We start from the raw sequence: 19,714 nt of genomic DNA, 5'->3' as shown, positions 1-19,714 counted from the left end.
TTTATATAATTTGCTTCCTTGATTATACAAGGAACTCCATGCTGAAATATAGTTTTGCTTTACAGAAGAATTTGCATTAAAGGCTTCCCCTGCTCATCTCCTTCAGTTCCCACCTCCCAGATCAATGCACCTCTCCTCACTGCAAGGGTCCATCAGTCTGTCCAGCTGAAAGCCAATAATGGGGAAATCAGTGAGGAACAGCAAAACCCTGAGCACTGAATAATCCCAGCAGTTTGCAGTACCTACAATTAAACCTGGCACAACTTCTCTGCCTGATAGCTTAATAATATGCACAAATAGGCTTTATTGAAAGGCCAAAATTTCCCAGGAGTCCAACCAGACCAAGACATCAGAGCTGGGGTCCAACAGATGCATTTTTGTCACCCTCCAGGTTCTCTTTACTTTGCAGTTGGTGTTTTAAATTTTGCCTCCCAGGGCTAAGCTTGACCCCGGACTGGAGCCTGTGTGGCTCACAGAGAAATGGCTGCAAGCCTGAATCACTGGCTGGGCCACACAGGGGAACAGATCAAGGGACCTTTTATCTGCTGTGTCAGTCCTTTGCCAAGTCCAGGAATCAGGAATATTCAGATTTTACAGGCCAGAACACATGGTGAGCTCAAGGCAAACACAAATGAATGGCAAAAGTAGCACTTCCCTGGTAACACTGAAACCCAGAGAAATGAAGTTTGTCCTTTTTAAATTGTTCCTTTGTGTAAAAGGGATTATACCACCTGTCATTTAGTGCTTCTTTAAATGGCCTCTGCTGTACTAGTCAGATTACCAAAATGAAATTATTTAGGAAGAAAATACAATGGTAGAGGCAAAAAGCCCCCAGAAGCACCTGAAATAGTTTCTGCTGAATTATTTAGAGTTATGTTCTTGTCCCCTCTTGTGAATTGTGTCTACTTCACTTTATGGCTATCACATTCTGGAAAAACTCCACGTGAAAAGAGCACTAAGCCCCTCACTTCAGCAGGGATGCAAGTTTTGCAATGAGTGCAGGACTACTGCAGGGGCAAAGCAGCTTCTTCTGATTCCAGATTTTTAAAAATTCGGTGTCCAATTCCACCTTGTAGCAAAGAAACGTCCCATATTGTAAAGTATTGCATCAGAGAAACTTGTTTTCTGAGTTTATGGCAGCTCCTCAGTGATCTCTGAAGAGAACTCTCCACTTTAGGGATGGGGACTTGGGTCTGAATTCTGCAGGGAAAGTTTGCACTGAATTTTGTCAGGGCAGTGCTGAGGATGGCCACCAGATCTCAGCAGGCCAGAAGGGCATGGCCAGTCTTTCCAAAGTGCAGATTAGATGTTTGGAAGGCAGTTGTGGCTGAGGGGGGGAGTGGAGCTGTCACCCACATGTTCTATGAAAAATCTTTTCCTTAGGATTTTTCCCTCCTGAGAAGCTGAGAGGCCTCAGGAACAAACTGCAAACAATTCTTATCTGCTGCTGTGGGGTGCACCAGGTGGGTCTGGGGTTGGTCTCACCTGGTTGTTTCTAATTAATGGCCAATCACAGTTCACCTGCCCAGACTGTCTGGGTCACAGACAAACCTTTGTCATTCATTCCTTTTCTATTCTTAGCTTCCTTCTGCTGAAATCCTTTCTTCTGTTCTTTTAGTATTGTTTTAATATATTATCTATCATAAAATGATAAATCAGCCTTCTGATACATGGAGTCAACTTTCTCATCTCTTCCCTCATCCTGGGACCCTTGTGGACAATACCACATGGAGCCCTTTGCCCTCCCCAGCACCTGGGGCTGTGCAGCAGCATCCCCCTCATTCCAGAATTCTGGCACTGCAGCTGGGAGCTGAGCAGCACCTCGTGCTGGGTGCTCAAACCCAGCAGATGAATGCTCTGAACCTGCTCCCTCCCCTCCCTGAGTCCTCTGTGCCACCCCTGCTTTTCCCTTGGATTCCTGGCTGTGTTTTCATTCCTGGGTCAAACACCACCTGTCACAGATCACTGTAACCTGGTCTGGTGTGTGCTTTGCTCTTCCTCATTATTTCTTCCTGTCCTCTCTGGCATGATGTGTTATTCCAAATGCTGCTTCCCAACATTTCCAAATGTGTAAATCAGGAAGTTCCTTGGGATATTTTTGCCAGCATGACTGAGAGCTCAGACTGACAGGGCACTATCACCCTCCCTCTTCCTGCTTCTGTTGATCCCTCACCATTCAGAAGTCAGATGCTTGTCTCCCACTCTGCTCAACTGGAGAGAGCTCTTTTCCACCAGCGTGTGCTTTAAATATCCCACGGAGCAGGAGTGCCATAATAAAGCAATAATCAAGTTATGCCGTGGTGAATGACTGCAGATTACTCACTGCCTGATGTGCAAATATAATGGGGAGGCTTCAAAAGACACTCCCACGGTGCCTGGGGAAATTCACAGGGACTTGGAGATACTTGGAAATGTCTTCTCCCAAACAGAACCCGTGCCCAATTTTGTGAAAAAGAATGGATGAAATAATTTTTAACCATCTGATACCACAATGAATTGTACTTTGAAGCTTCACAAAATGAGTATGTAAAGGCAGGGAATCAGCTGCTTACAGGCAATTATGAGAAAACATTAATGTCATAACCAACAAATGCTCTACCAGCATGCACAGGGTGCTAAAGAAAGCAATGACAATTTTAATAAACCCATACATTGATATTGGCATTATCAAAAAAAACCCCACAATTAATAAATTAAATGCTTCAAGAAGCAAAGCTTATATAAAATTTAATATTTATGTGGGCATTTGCAGAAGGTTTGGGGGAATATTTTGTATATATATATATATATATATATATATGTATATATGGTGCCTTTGACCATCTCTGGGCACATCTTTTTTCCCACATATAAAAAGTTACTTAAGGAGAGTAGTATCCTCATGGCTGCTCCTGTTCATTAGGGTTATATCCAATTAGAATTGTGAGTAAAATTCAAATCTCTCTACACTGTTGTGCATTCAGTCTGCTCTAGTGACATCATTAGCAGTTTTGAAGGGAAGAGTCTGTCAATTTTCTGTTCTGATAAGACCATTCTGGGAACGAATTAAGTAATTTGGAAAACATCAGCAATAGATGTCTGACCGTTTTATCTGCTTAGAAATTCTATACTGAAATCCAGCCTCTTAAAATAAATGTGGACCCATGGGATTTGTTCACTGATTCCCTTTTATTGTTATTTTTGTAAAAATTAAATGGTATCACCATGCTTTAATTTGTTTTTTTTTTAAATTATATACTTTTTTGGGTTATTTGGTTTTTAAAGTCCTCCTTCATTAGAAAAGGCACCTGGTTCCCCAAATTCAAGTCAAAGAGAATTGACACCTCAGAGGAAAAAAAAGACAGAAATCCACAAAACGACAGTAAGCTAAAATGGAATGTAATTTCAGCATGACAATTTTATACAGCAAACCCAGGCTTTGAGGTGATGGTACTCAACAGGAAATAATCATGAGAATCAAGTAAAACATTGGTGCATCTACCAGAATCATGGTATGTATATCTTTATTACAGTTTTCAGAATACATGGATTAACAATGGCCAGGCTGTGATTTCATCAAATTCCTATTTTAAACATTACATACAAACACAGAGCTGTTTAAAAAATAGAAATGCATGAGTTTTGTCACCTTTTTTTTTTTTTTGATCCTTTTTTTTTTTTTTTTTTTGGCATCAGGAGTCCTATGACTTCCAAAAGGGAAATCAAATGGTGCGTGGTAGCAGATTGACTGAAGTGTGATAGGTTATTGTTCACGTTCTGTGGCATATGTATCACCTCAAACAGTGCTCAGAGCACTCCAAGACAAACAGAACAAATCCTTCTCCTTCCCCTCTCCCCGCGACACCAGCGGGTGCTTGCAGGACTGCGGGATGCACAGGCTCACACAACTCCCTCCCTGGAGCACAAAAAGCAGCACTAGGAGACCTGGAGACACCTGAAGCTGAGGCATTTGGCTGCATCTGCTTTGATTCATTTCTCTTTTTTTTTTGAAGTTATTTTTTATTTACATTTCGCGTGCATGCGCGGGCGTGTGCGGAGACACCGCAGGGGAAGAGGTTTCTCACAAGACTTCTCTCAAAATGAGTTTAAACTTGCACAAACAGTATGGCACATCAGAGGTGGGCTGGACACTGCTCAGCACTTGTCCTGCCCGACCTTGCAGCACTTGGAAGGCAAACAGCAAAGTAGAACTCAGCCAAGCCTTTGCTGAATGGAAAAAAAAGCAATTTACACACAGAGGGAAGGTTGCTCCCACAGAACTATTACCTGTTTGAAACATTCACCAGCCAGGTCGTTCTCAGGGTAGGAAGGGCTGAAGCCACCCATCAAAGCAGGGTTTGCCTGAGGGATGTGAAAGCTGGAGGCTGCAAAGTTTCCTTAACAAAAGCTGTAGGAGGATTTCCAGAGCCAAACCTAAAACTCAGCCAGATTCTCAGAGTTTGGTGTGTTGTGGGATGAATTTAAAGTAGGTTACTAATGAACTGTGGCTTGGGTAGAAACCATGAAAATATTATGGTTTTTTACAGCATTTGTCTGAGGTAGTACATATACCACACACAAAAATGCAAAAATATACAGATATTCATGATTATTTGCATATTACAGAAGGGAACTATGGGAACGCTCTTGTATCTCAATTCTCAAGAAGAACAGATCATTTCAGATCACACTGCTCCTACTGACCACAGTCAGCTGAAACCAGAACAAGGGCCAATGTTCCTGGCAAAGCTCCCTGGAGCTGCGTGCCAGGGCCCTCTGAGGCTCTGCTCCTGTTTTGGTTTCAGCCAAATAATCAGATTTACACACACACCAGGGCTGTGCTGGGATGGACCCCGCACAGGCACACAAGACAGAGCAGGGTGTGCTTGTTCTCTCAGCAAACTGCAGGACACTGGAGCAGGAGGAGCCCAGTGCCTCCCCATTTCTGAGGGCACGGCCAGGAGCTCAGCACACTCGTGTCACATTCGTGCCCCACTGAAACTTTTCATTCCCCTGACGTTCGGAGGTTGAGCTGGATTCATCGCAAAGGTAAAATTATCTTCCTGGTCAATAAACTAAGAAATGTAAACAGTGTAACATCATTAAAAAAACCCCTCTCAGTACTTGTAACTGGTAAAATGTGAATGCAAACAGATGTGCTGGTATATTGTTAACGTCATGTCTCAGAGGACAGAGAGTGAAACATAATTAGCAGGAAATTTATGTACGAACCCTCCAGTGATTTTCTTTCTGGGATTACTTTGAATACAAATATAATTTAACTGATATATTTCATTTTTTTTAAAATTAGAAAATAAGGCAAGTGCATTTCTGAAAAAGGTGCTACTCTTCTACACTTCTAGATAAACATGTGACACTTCTGAAAATTAGATCAATAATAAAAACATTAAAAATATCTGCAATTTAATATAGACTGAAAAACTATCAAAAGACAAAGTGACCAGCATCAATTTCAGAAAATATTTTAGACTTCATAAATACGAGCACCCTATATTTACATAAATTATCTTCTAAACTAGTTTTCCTTTGAAAGACACTTTCGTTCTAACAGATATGTCCATTAAATTATATAAATGTTTCAAATATGAAAAAAATAGTAGTAAAATAGAAGCATCAGATGATGTTGTTATTTTGGATTTGCCTTTTTTTTCTCCTAAGATTTGGTTCTTGAAAATCTGTAGCCAGCTTTCACAGAGCTTTCAAAAAAAAAAAATGATAACCCATGGAAATGAAAACCTTGTGCACTAATAACTACTGCTATCGTCTAGAGATTCTGTGGAGAGCTTTTGAGTTTTCACATAGAAAGATTAAACCAATACTTGTAAATCCCAGCAAAATGCTAATTTCAAAATCTGAATTCTAAGACACTATTGATTTTTATAGACATTATGAACCTAATCCTTTAAACTGGCTTTGTACATTAAGCACATTTCTATGAGTGTAGATTTAATAGTTCCATTTAAAGAAGCAGGGCTTCAATACAGCAAGGCTGGTGTTGACCTTGCAGGAAACAGGACAGAATTCTTTAATTCTTTTTAGTTCATACTGATAAACAAGGAGACAAAATCCTGTTGCATGTTTTTTTTTTTCCTTTTCTTTTTTTTTTTTTTTTTTTTCCTGAAGTACCATACAACTCTTCAGTTTGTTCCTAAAGCCCCCAAACAGTTTAGGGAGAGCATTTAGTTGACAGCAAGCATTTCACTAGGCTTCAGTGGTATTCCTATGTTTAGAGCTATGGGCAAACCCCCTGTAGTCTTTAAAAAAAAAAAAAAAATTACAATTCTATCCTAGACTGAAAAGGAGCTGTATCTTTTTTCCAACAATGCAGTCTGTAATTGTGGGAATTTATCCCAAACTAGTCCAATAGTTTCAAGAGGATCTCAGCAGAGAAGCAAAAAGAATCCACTGTACAAAGGTGCTTGGCTCAAGCAGTAGTGCAAAGATCCACTGCCCCAGGAGCAAAGTCCCTGAAGAGCAAGCAGTTTGTGCACAGAAACCACTGCCACCTCACCTTCCAAACAGCCTTTACAGACACTGAAGAACCCCCAAGTTCCCCACAACCAGGCAATAAAAGCATCCACAATAATTCCATCAACCAGTGATCAGCATCAATAATCTGAGGACAAGTGCCAGCTGCTGCAGAGCATCCTGATCCTTTACAAACATCACAGCTCAGCAACTCATGCAGTAGTTCCACTGGAATTCCACTCCAAATCCTCCATCCCCTCCAGGAGGGGCAGCTGGCCCGAGCCAGGCTGGCCACTGCCCTGGGGACAAAGGGGACAGCGGCTCCCCAGGAGTGCCAGGACAAACAGTGGCAGCTGCTCACCTGAGGAACTGCAGTGCAAGGGCCTGGACACCACGGGGAACGGGAGGAGCTTCCCAAAAATCAGACTTGGTCACTGCTAGGCAGCGCTCCAGGGAGGAAATGTGTTGGCAGCTGCTAAACTCTCAGCACTAAAACCCACCAGTGGGGACCCCCTACGTATTTTACCTGAGAAACAGAGGAAAAACTCAGAGGCAGTTCTGAAAAACTTCCTTGTGTAGCTTGTCTCTAAAAACCTACACACAGGCATTTGAGCATCATCAAAATAGGACAATCACACTTTCCCCCAAATAGCTTTATAAAGAATATACAAGTGCACAATTAGAAAAATCCCTCCTTACATACAGTTAAAAACATATTCTGCCCTTGATATAATTGTGGAAAAAATCCTATGCTCTGTTCTATTTAATTTTTTTTTCTTTTTAGCAGTGATAAGTGACTACACCTCAACACATCACCAGAGGTGTCGACATGTGGTGTATCCTACTGGCAGCTGAAACAGCTGAAGCCACCAGGCTTTACACTGAGATAAGGTTTTCAGCAACCTGACTGGGGCTATGTGCTGCTTTTTTGTGGTTACAAAAAAGATTCTGATAATGTAGACCAGCTCATCTCTGAATTTATTAACATACAATTTTATTATTTTTCCTTTCATGTTCAAATCAGAACCGCAGATGGAATCCACAGCTGTACTCTTTCCACAGAAGAGTATTTTCTTACCCATATAAAACATAACCTAGAAATCCCCAACTCCTTTCATGTGAGTTGCCAGCTTAAACAAAAAGGGTGGAAAACAAAGAAAGAACATAAGAAAATAAGATATATACCCTGCTGTTTAACACTGTTTACAGATCTTGGTAGTTGGGGTAATAAGATACAGTATGTGGATTTTTTTTAGCAACTGCTTTAAAATTACATATTCTTACACCATCTCTTTAATCAATACCAGTATTCCTTTACGATCATTGCCAATTTGGATGATAAACTCTTCCCAAAGCACATCCATTCCATTGTAAATAAAACAATTCATTAATTCTTTGGCATCAGAGGAATCATACAGCTGCGATTGCTCCGTTGTGTCGAGAACGAGACCTTTCCAAAGTCACTCGTTTGTTATCTGCAACAGAAAGAGAGAGAAAAACAAATCACCACAAGATTTGAAACACGGATAATGCAATGTCAAGAGGTTTTCAAACAGCCCTGAAAATCACTCCCAATGATATGTAAATAAGTGAGTAGGAGACTGGATCAGAGAAGTTTCACACTGCAGCTGCCAGACTGAGTTCAAGAGTTCTGCAATCAGCAATAAATTACTTTCTTGATCAGAGAAGCTGGGTGATAAAAGCATTGGGAGAATCCTGAAACATGGTCCCCTTGGAAACAGCACATAATAAATACAATTCTGGGTAAAAATCTTTCAAATTTTATAAATAATTTATGCACAGAATCTCTGGAAAAATACATTTCAAGTTCCATGAGAACGCACTGACCAGTGAAAACCTGCTAGATGCTCCAAGCCTAAAAGCCCAAACACCTCTCCCTGTAATTTGGTACAGAGTTAAAAATAGAACAGTTAAATCAGCCACTTCCTAAGCACTTCCTGATTGTGCAACGTGAACAACTTTCAGGATAAAATATTACCCAGTAATTATTGCAATGAATAATAAATACGTCTCTATCACAGGAAAACAATCACCAAGTACCAGCCACGCTCCTAAATGCCTTTGCAATAAAATTTTAAAGCCATGAACACACACACACACAAAGGGGCAGGACATTAACCCCCACTCAGTGGTCTGCAGGTTTGCATCTTTCTTTTTGACAAGGAGTTCCTGCCATGCACATTTTTTCTTTTTTTTCTTCTCTTTTTTTTTTTGGTGGCTGCTTCCTTTTGACCTTTTCCTGCCTCGTTCAGGTGCTGCTCTGCACCATTTCTGTCCCTGCACTGCTGCAGCACCAGGATGTCCCAAAAGAGGGGCTGGAATATCATAAAGAGGGTGATGCCTTTTGGGGCTACCTAAAAAACAGAATTAAGGGAATAAAAGCAATTCTATTTATTGAAGGGCCTTCAGGTACATTTGGGGCAGACAAAGCCCACCCAAAATGGACAATGGGTCCTGGCTTTTCACACTTTGATAAGTTTGGTCCATTTGCATATGGGGGTTCGTGTTCCAGCTAATGAAGTCACTGACCCCAGGTTTGCTCCCCCAAGTCCCTTTAGTTCCCATCTCAGGCCCTGAGGCAGTGAGGTGTCCTTGGTTCCCAGCCTGGAGAGGAATTGGTGTGTGCCCAAACTGGGGGAGCAGCAGCTCACCCTGTGCTTGGGGTTCAGAGTTATTTACTAAAGAACTGCAGGGTCACAAATACATGGAAATAGAAAAGCTCCAATCCTAAGGCATCAAAGCCCCTTCAGAAGCAAAACTCCTGCCAGGCCCACTGCAGGCACTCAGCTCTTCCCAAAGCCTCAGCTCCCTGTGCCCACCCAGCCCGTGCCCCTGGCAGTGCCACGCTGAGGGCTGGGCACAGGGCTGGGTCCCCAGTGCCCCTGGGGTACCCACACGGTGTGTGAGCTGGGTTTGGGTGAATCTGAGTGCCAGGGGAAAGGACAGGCTGGAGCAGGGATCCACTGGGATCCAGCAGTGGCTGTGAGCACCTGCAGGGTAGTGCCAAGGGGCCACAGCCTGGCTCTGCCCAGGGGTGTCCAGCTGGCCACAGGCACAGCACAGGGCACAAGTGACCAGCAGGGAACTGCTCCTGACAGGGCACAAGTGACCAGCAGGGAACTGCTCCTGACAGGACCCTGACCAGCAGAGAACTGCTCCTGGCAGGGCACCAGTGACCAGCAGGAAACTCCTGACAGGGCACAAGTGACCAGCAGGGAACTCCTGACAGGACCCTGACCAGCAGGAACTGCTCCTGACAGGGCACAAGTGACCAGCAGGGAACTCCTCCTCACAGGGCACAAGTGACCAGCAGGGAACTGCTCCTCACAGGGCACTGACCAGCAGGAACTCCTCCTGACAGGGCACAAGTGACCAGCAGGGAACTGCTCCTGGCAGGGCACAAGTGACCAGCAGGGAACTGCTCCTCACAGGGCACCAGTGACCAGCAGGAACTCCTCCTGGCAGGGCACCAGTGACCAGCAGGAACTGCTCCTGGCAGGGCACAAGTGACCAGCAGGGAACTGCTCCTGACAGGGCACAAGTGACCAGCAGGGAACTGCTCCTCACAGGGCACCAGTGACCAGCAGGAACTCCTCCGGGCAGGGCACTGACCAGCAGGGAACTGCTCCTGACAGGGCACCAGTGACCAGCAGGGAACTGCTCCTGGCAGGGCACTGACCAGCAGGAACTGCTCCTGAAAGGGCACAAGTGACCAGCAGGAACTCCTCCTGACAGGGCACCAGTGACCAGCAGGGAACTGCTCCTGACAGGGCACAAGTGACCAGCAGGGAACTGCTCCTGACAGGGCACAAGTGACCAGCAGGGAACTGCTCCTCACAGGGCACCAGTGACCAGCAGGGAACTCCTCCTGACAGGGCACTGACCAGCAGGAACTCCTCCTGACAGGGCACTGACCAGCAGGAACTGCTCCTGACAGGGCACCAGTGACCAGCAGGGAACTGCTCCTGGCAGGGCACAAGTGACCAGCAGGGAACTGCTCCTCACAGGGCACCAGTGACCAGCAGGGAACTGCTCCTGGCAGGACCCTGACCAGCAGGGAACTGCTCCTGACAGGGCACAAGTGACCAGCAGGAAACTCCTGACAGGGCACAAGTGACCAGAAGGGAACTGCTCCTCACAGGGCACCAGTGACCAGCAGGGAACTGCTCCTGGCAGGGCACAAGTGACCAGCAGGGAACTCCTCCTGACTCTGAAGGGCACTGGGCACTGCCCCAGGACGGGCTGGAGGCTCCATCCTCAGAGATATTCTATCCATTCCCCTGGAAGCAGGCTGGGCACGGGGTGGCCAAGGTGACCTCCAGAGCCCCCTCCAAGCCCTGCTCTAACCCAGCAGAGCCAGAAACGGGCAGGCAATTAAAGGAGACAAAGGGAGTCATCTCTGTGATCTGTTCCTGGACAGAGAACAGAGGCTGCAAATTCAGCCTCCCCTTCCTGCTCCGTGAGTGTCTGCAGTGCCACGGGGAATTACCGGCTCCTTCAGCGAGATTATTACTTCTTTTTATAGTTCTGCCTTGCCTCCTTCTCCTAATGAACCTAGCCATGCATAAAGTGTTCAAATTACCCTAAGTCAATCTGTTTTGCATGGGAATAAATCTCCGTGCTGCTTGCAGTGTCACTAAGAGCTGGCAATTAAAGCACAGAGGAAGGGAAGTGATCAACTCCGATGTGCTGCTGCTCCTCCAGAGCAAAGGCTGCACTGACACTGCTCTCAGTGGCCCCCCACACACCAGCTTCAACTCCACAGGTTAAAAACAGGTTAAGAGAGTATTAGAACTGCTGATTTTTATTTTGTTTTGGATTTTCTCCGTTCAGTTTTTTTACCATCATGCAATTGCAAAGCTGGGCTGGGACTTCAGGCAAACACAAAACCACAAAACAAAATTGTAAAAAAATATCATTTCCTTCTTCAGGTAATAACAAAGTATTTTCTTAATAGGTTATGTACTAAGTTAAAACAAAGGGTTTCGTATCTTGATGCCTTGTGAAACTGGGCTGGGCTGGCATTTCAGTTACTTGAGCAAGAGTTTTGAAAAATCATTAAATTTCTATCACTTCCAACATGCACATTCAGTTATCTCCAACATCTGTATTTACCTTTTTTATGTAGCAGACGGTATTGAATACAGCACAAAGCAAGCCTGGCTCATAAACATGACTGACTATTCTGGCATAAAATCAACTGTAACATCAATAAATGGTGAAACTCTTTCCTTTCGTAAGGGGGGGATGGAGAGGGAAAGTAGAGTAAGTTAAAAGTAGTGGAAATGAAATAAGAAATCATTGCCCAGAGGGTCAGGTGTACTTTGAAAACATGCAAACATGACTGGAAACCATGATCACAGGTTCTGTGGTACCAGCCAGGCCTTGTGGGTAACCCCACAGCCAGAGAATTGGATTTCTCACTTTAATCTTCCAAGTCCATTTCTCTTAAAAGCAGGGCACACCCACTCTGCTCCCCTTACAGACATGATGATCTGTCTCAAAGTGAGCACACGACCTTCAAAGTGGCCTCTCAATCTGCTGAAAGGATCTCAGAGCAGTGAAAGGATAAGAGTGAAGGATTAAAATGGTAAACAAAGCAGAATTTTATATCACAAAATAATCTCCATCTTTCAGCTAGCTGGATCAAATGAAAACGAAGGCAATATAAAATTAAATGCTGAGGAGTCAAACCAGCAGTTCCTTTTTAGTGGACATAACCCCAGAATGCAATGGTGACCCTGCAAAAAACAAATGGGCTTTGTTATAAAACAATTCCTTGCTCGAGTCTTCTTGCTCTCAGCATAGCACCAAGATGGGAATAAACCCTGCAAAATCTATTTTTCCTCTCCTTAATGCTCCTTCATTAGCCCTGTTATTAAAAGAGAAGTCTCAATAGCTGCCACAGATTTATTAACTCAGCAGCTTGTTATCAACACAGAACTCGGTTACATGAGGAGAAAAATAAATGGTACTTTGCACAACTGCAGTGCTAAGATTAAGGGACTTTTTCATTTCATCTTCTCCTTATCCACTCTTCCAGGTAGTAACTTTATGCACTCCTAATTACAAACCCTATTTTTTATGAGCAATCAATGCTAGTATTAATAGAGATGTTGTGCAGTCCAATGGACTGGTCATGACACTGAGATTTCTGATAATGGCAAGACAGAGTCTATAAAACCATACCTCAAAGGCACCTGATTGGAATTTGCATTATTCTGCAACAAGGAAAAAAGTCCTCTTCTATCATTATCTCTCAGCCCTGATATTAAAATTATAAATGTGTTACAAACTGCTACCTTGGGCTTGCTACCTTGTTTGACTCCTTTCTCCCCTCCTAAATCACCTCCCCAAGGTGGAAGAAGTGACCTTTCCACAGCTGACAATAATAATAATAATAATAAAAACTGTTCCATGCTCAGAGAAAGGAGGTCCTGGTTTGACTTGCCTTGAAAATGATCACAGCAAGAAGGCAGAACTCTCAGCAGTTAATAAAATATTTAAAATTTCATCTTTTTGAAATAGTTTTGACTATGCAAAAGAGACAGAACTGCGTGCTGTAAGGGAATTTGTATGGCCCGTGCCTCTGGGAATCAATGAAAGCCTTTACATCAAACATTTATCTCTTCATTCATGTAAAATCTTGTTCACCAGGAAATCCTACTGAAACACATCTTGTTTTCATGAGCAACCAAAGGGAAAATACTCCTGCAGTCCCAAGCACTGCAGCAGTGAAACAGGGAGAGCAGCCAGAGAAGGAAGACAATTTCCTACAGGTGGGGAATGATGAAAAATGAGGAACTGGCTCATTTTAGTGGGTTTTAAATGGATAAAGTGACAGCAGATGGACCCCAAGGAGCAAACACCTCATCTGTAATAATGACATTGGCATTTACTCTAGAGAAAAAGGTCAAAACCTGAATTTTGTTTTACAAGTATCACTTTTTTCTGATCAGGATAACCAAATATTTTCCAGTGTCACTGATTAAAATGGTGACAAGTTAGTGAAATTCAATTCACTTGAGCCTGGGGAGCCTCCAGTTTTCTCCTGGAGCTCCCCAAGCACAGGGAAGACTGAAGCCAACTCATCATTTGCTGTACCAGCACATTACCAACTGCTGGAAGGAACAACCCAAGTAAAAAGAAAATAAAAATATTATTAATATTAATAGTTTTAGTTTCAATTTTAATTTTATTATTGTTGTTTTATTTTAATATTCTTATTTTCCTTTATGGACTGCAGGCACCTTCATCACCTTTAGAATCCCATAATGAAAGGTTTTGTTTTTTTTTGTTTTTTTTTCGGAAAATGAAATTGGTAGAACCTCAGGCAGGAGGAGAATTGACCCAGAGTAAGCCAGCAGGGAACTCCATCCCCACCCAGCAGCTCTTTAGCAGCTGAACCCTGCCTGTGGTACTGCCTGGCCTGTCCCTCTGACATTACTGCAGATCCCAGCTGAGAAAAAGGCCAGGAAAGGAAATTAGGAGCATCAAAACTGCTGCTGCTGTCTGGAGCAAAACCCTTTTTGAGAGAAAATGGCTCTCCTAACCTCAATTCTGTTAAGAATCAGTCCATCTCTGTGAGATTTGATTTCAAATTGATCTTTCAGAATGTGTGGCCTATAGAGAAAAAAAATAGCAATAAGGTAAAAATCAGTTATGGGAGAAATACAGCCGAAATAACCCTGCAGAAAAGGGGCTGAAATAGCTCTTTTCAAAAGATCCTTATTGCCAGCAGATGAAACAAGCAAATCAAACACTTTCCTAGCTGGGTGAAGGGACACTGTACAGGTAATGTGTTTGCTGTTAATCATGAGGTATTGAAAGCACTCCTCCTTCAGCCCAAACAGCCTGGCACAACATGACCTTGGCCCTTTACAACCATCCCAGCAGGGCAGCTGGCATTCCCTGGGATCTGATGGTTCTGTAACCAAAGATGAGAACAGACCAAGTCATCCAACAGCCCTGCTCTCACATTTCTGGTTTTTTTTTTTTTTTTTGCTAAACAGAATCTCAAATTCTTGACAATCAAAGTTAAATGCCAGCTAAAAAGGTTATTTTAGCATCAGTTTCAAAGAAAACATCGAGATTTCAAGCAAACCCTGGAGCTGTAAGGTCAAATTCTATAAATCCTGGTTTATTTTGGTTTAGGTCAAGACTTTCATGTGAAAGCTGAGTGATAACCTGAGTTTATAAATGTTATGATCGAGAAACAGAAACTTACCCTTAGGCCAAAAAGAAAGCAAAATGGTTTTGGTGTTTGCTTTTTTGTTGTTTTTTTTTTTGTTGTTTTTTTTTTAAGCCCCCAAATCAAGACAGCACAGCTGAACACGTTAATTATAAAGACATCATTTGTTAAAAATGTGTTCCTGGTTACTGGGACATTCACAAACACATTGATCTGGGAGGCGTTGAGGGGGAAGAAAAGGTTTAAGAAGAAATAAGCAGGAAGAAAAAGCACGAAGGAGAGCTGCAGCACTTAAAAGGATGTCTCAGAAGGCTGAATGGTTCCTCCTCAGGAAAAAAGCACAAGCACATCTCCTGAGTTATCTGCAGGAGTCAGGAGTGTCGTGTTCTGTTCAGAAAGACTGCCTTCAAAGCTGGGGAGCCATTCACCTAACACACAGCACCTTCGTTTCCAGGTTTCCAGACGATTCCGTGGGAACAACTTCTCCTGGAGAAGAGATGTGCCCCTTTGGATCCTCTTTAACTTGCTAAATAAATTTGTTAACACCCAGCAGCGCTGTGGCACAGAAGCAGGAGCTAAAATACAGAGAGTTAAGGAATTTAAGCCCTGCCACAAAAGAGTTTTACTCAGATTAGAAGGGAACAAAGCCACGTCTAATCTCTGAGCTGCCACTCAGCCCCGGCTTGCTGGGCACTGTTAATTGTAGCCTTTGAGTGGAAGGAAAATGCAGAACATCAGTAGAAAACCCATTTATTTGTGTCCTGTGTGTTAGACACAAAACTGCTTTAAAAGGGAATAATGTGGGAAGTTTTAATGCTAAATGGCATGTGTGATGACATTTAGCAGCTCAGCTCCATCCAGCTGTGACCACGGCCAATCCAGCGTGGCAGCACAATGAAAGTCACCCTGCTGCAACCCAGAGTGAGCACATTGCCCATCTGTATCGTAATTCCAATAAAGAAATAAATACTTACCCTATTTAGAGCTGAAGTTCAGTATTTGTAGGATGACAAATGGATTTGTAAACCCTATTTTTCAAGTAATCACTTTAAAGGAAATTTCACTATTGCTTACTCCGGGCCTTAAGATTTCCAAACCACCCGAAAAACAAAGAAGGAGCTGGCCCAGAAAGATAAGATTCCTTAAACCTTTAAATGATCTGTTTAATATTTTAATTTGCCTTTGCTTTCTTTGTTAATAGCACCACTTGGGATGTGCAGTGAAAGCTCTTCCACAAGAGTTGCACTGGAAAAGCCTTAGCAGGAGACAACACATGCCTGCCTCAGGGGTTACAAGACAAATCAATCTATTTTTCTCCTTTCCTCCAAGGGTAATTGGCCTTTAAAATTACAGAGAAAAATAGGCCTTCATGTCAGCACAATGCAGGCACATACACAGCCATTTTCCATTTCTTTTTCAGTTGGAATTCTCAGCTGAGAGGTAAACTTATAAAGGTGGGAAAATAAAAAGAAGATGAAGAGGAACGATTGCATCAGTTCAAATCCCCTCCAATAACAAGCAGCACTGTGACCAGCATTTGAGGCTGGAATTTACTGAAACCTGCTATGAATAGCTGTCATTTTCCTAGGCAGTATTTTTTTATTCTTGATTGTGATAAAATTTTCTCGAATTTTGGTGACAGCCTGTACTGCCGGCATTCATGGAGATTTACCACAGAATTTAGTCAGACTGAGGAGTTATAATTATTGCTTCATTTCCCATAAAATCTCACAAAGTAATACTGATTTTTACCTCATTCTTCTGAAATTGCCTTTTCCAAGGAGCAATCATGGCTGTGAATGTCCCTGGAATCCTTCTGCTGTGCTGTACACATAATCACCTGGAGACTCAGTTTCAGCCCTTGAATACTGGTAAATTGTATACAGTGCATTTAAATTGGCTAATAAATTGTTTGATGGCAGTGAAACTCAGATGATAGTCTTCTTACTTTTCTGATTGCCATTAAATCTGCTTTGCAATACATTAATCACACTCTACTTTTAATAAGAGATTGTCACGTGAAAATATTTCCCTGTGCATAAAGATGAGCAATCAGCTGAGCTACAACTGATACCTAAAAACAAGAACAAAGTTGAAAAAAGTCAAAACAACTTAGTGTTTTAAGAACAGCACTGATATTCCCTGGAAACAGTCCTGAGAGCACCATTCCCGTGGCCTCTCTCACTGGGGTGTGTGTACAGGTGTAAAGCAATTATTAGATTTGATATCTGAATGAACTCGGGTTCCCATTAGAGCCTGAATGCTTCAGTGACCCTATTATTTTCCTTCCAGTGCTCCCAGACCTGATCAGCTTAATTTTTCTGACTAGTGAAACATTTAGGACATGACTGCATGATTTGTTTGAAGCCAAATGAGACAAATGGAAGTACTTCAGAAAACAACTCCAAGAAAAGAATAAGACACATGAGAATTGAATGTGTCAAATCCCTCAAGGTCAGGACTAAGTAACAGTAACAAAGGAGAAGAGAGAGAGATCCTTGGCTATGAAAATACATCTATTCAGATAATTTTTCCCTTGAACTTCTCATTTGTAACCTCTCCTGCAGAGTGAAAACATTTAGCTGATGAATCAGAAGGGTAAAACAAGTTTAAGAGAGTAAATTGTCTGCTTCAGTACTGAAAGAATGCAAATCTCAAAACACAGAGATTGTGACTCTTCTTCCATGACTCCACACACACACACTTTTAGTACTTGTCCAAAAGTAAAAGGAGAGCCTCCACTCAAAAAGCACTTCATGTCAGAGAGGACAGGTGTGCTGATGTGAAAGCTGTGTTTCCCTGTTTTGGCTGTCCCTGCTACTTCTCTGCCAAGGAAAAGCCTGTGGCACTGCAAGAACCGTGGATTCACACCTCAGACAGATCTGTCTGGGGCTAACCTGCTGCACTCTTCATCAATAATGAATTGAAAATGTCCCATTCCAGCTCCCTGTGGACACCTCCCCTCCACTCCCACAACCTGTGCTTGCTCTGGAGTGAGGTGCCTGGGAGGTCCCAGAGCAGGACAAGGAATACAGACAGTGACAGGTTCTGGGGGTGCACAGGGAACCCCAGAGTTCCCATCCCTCATCCCACTGCCCCTGTCCCTAAGGGAGTCAGGCTGGCAGCCCCGGGCTCCCTGTGAGCCCCAGACAATGGCAATGTTCCCTGCAGCCTGCAAAAGTCAGTCTTCTCTACTTTTTATGCATCAGAAAAATATTCTCTCTCTATATAAATATATATATATTAAAACCCACTCCGCAAGAACTTGTAGGCTACAAGTAAAATGAAATATTTTAAATAATACAATAAAAGCAGAATATCCATAATTTTTTTTGATTAAATAAAATATCAGCATTTCTTATTCATGGCTAGGTTAACATTTACAATTCAGCATTTTGCAATATTTAAATGGAATTGAATATGCTGTGAGAAAACTTGAAGCTCCATCCCTCCTGTATGGCCTGCTGGCACGGGCCATGTCTGTGCCCATTTTAGCACAGGACATGAAAGAGAAGCTCCTGCTCCAGCCTGGCAGGATGATCTCAGCACCACCTGGTACCTCTCTGCACCCCCAGCTGAGAAAAACTCCATCCTGAAAGTGACTTTAATCTGTATTATTTGCATGTGCAGGTTATGTCAATGTGAAACTGTTGCTTATTAAAATAATTCATACAAGAAAGTAATTTAGACTCTACATGGCAGGCTCTGAGGTAAAATAGAATAACTTTTAAGAACTTAGGAGTCTAATTTCTTTCTTGGCTGAGCACGGACAACTCCATTATGATTCAGTGTGAGAACCCCATGCTCAGATAAAGCAGAATTTGACCCTTCCTGTTCACCTAAAGAATAAAAATAGAGAGGCACTTAATGCTGGGCCAGGGCAACGAGGTGTCCCTAAATAGCTCAAAACAGTTTCTCTTGATCAACACCTGTATCTGAGGAGGGTTATTGTATGTGCTGCTCCAAATCCACTCAGGTGTTTTCTCTCCAGATGCAGAGGCACCAAACCAGGCCCCTCCTTCAGCTCCCACAACAGGTGGGGATGGAAAGAGGGAATAAATATATCCCCATTCTCTGGGGCTGCAGCACCAACACCTCCCCCAAAGGTACCAGGAGCAGTTTGGGATTGAAATTCTTCTTCAGGCTGAGGTGGGACTGGAGGATCAGGCGAGGGGAGCTTGGCTGTGTCTGGGGCTCAGAATGGGCTCAGAAAAGGCTCAAAACATGCTCAGAATGGGCTCAGAATGGGCTCAGAGCAGGTCACTGCTGAGAGGACACAAAATGAGCAGTCTGGGGACAAAGCCTGGCCTCCAGCAGGTGCTGAGCACAGGGAGCCTGCCTGGCCAGCCAGGGTGAGCACTGCTGGCTGAGCTTCCTCACTCTCACAGGGAAGAGATTCAGGATCCCCCACAGCCTCTCTGGTGCCCTTAGACTGGAAAAGAATGATTTGTGCCACAAAATAAACATTATTTCTCTTCCCAGTTTTGCTCCCATTTAGAGATCTCGTTTGCAGCACCACTCCAAAACTGGTTTTACCTGACAGACAGGGAAATTCTGAATTTGGGTGAAAGAAAACAGTCAGGAGTTTCTCTCTGGGGTGGGAGAGAGCAGGAACTTACACAAATTTTGCTGCTGGATAAAATGATTAGGAAAATACATCCTCAGTGCCACTAAAATCACAAGAATCCATCAGCTGTTTTTGCCCAAAGCTGATAATGTCCTTTAGAAGGATGTTTTGCTGGATACAAACACTTTTCACTACAAGCTCCTTCTATTTCATCCCAGGGAATATTTCTTCACGCTTGAACTGGTTTCATCCTCAGGAATAACAAAGGCAGAGTGCTAACAGCTCACACCTCTCCGTGACTCCCTGGCCTTTTATTGTGTCCACCTCCCCCCTTCCCTGAGCTTTCTCAGGGCTCCCAGAGCCAGGGCTCTGCTTGCCTTCCATCCAAACCAGAGCAAACCAGAGCAGCGTGTCCACTGTGCACCAGCCAAGCCCACTTTGCTGAATTTAAACCTTTGATCAAAGGA

At 43.2% G+C, this 19,714-nt stretch overlaps 1 protein-coding gene across 4 annotated transcripts in view; it reads right to left on the bottom strand.

Moving 5' to 3' along the window:
• Positions 1-3,357: 3,357 nt before the first annotated feature.
• The window catches only part of DIAPH2 (diaphanous related formin 2), a 172,026-nt gene continuing 155,669 nt past the window's right edge, over positions 3,358-19,714 (bottom strand). For all 4 annotated transcript variants that reach the window (XM_059859301.1, XM_059859302.1, XM_059859303.1 and 1 more), the window contains one exon: positions 3,358-7,943. In XM_059859301.1, coding sequence (XP_059715284.1) covers positions 7,879-7,943 — 65 coding nt within the window. In that variant the 3' untranslated portion in view covers positions 3,358-7,878. The remainder of the gene's footprint in view (positions 7,944-19,714) is intronic.

The sequence above is a fragment of the Haemorhous mexicanus genome, chromosome 14, assembly GCF_027477595.1.
Source record: "Haemorhous mexicanus isolate bHaeMex1 chromosome 14, bHaeMex1.pri, whole genome shotgun sequence".
Taxonomy (NCBI): Eukaryota; Metazoa; Chordata; class Aves; order Passeriformes; family Fringillidae; genus Haemorhous; species Haemorhous mexicanus.
This window is presented reverse-complemented; position numbering and strand designations above follow the sequence as displayed.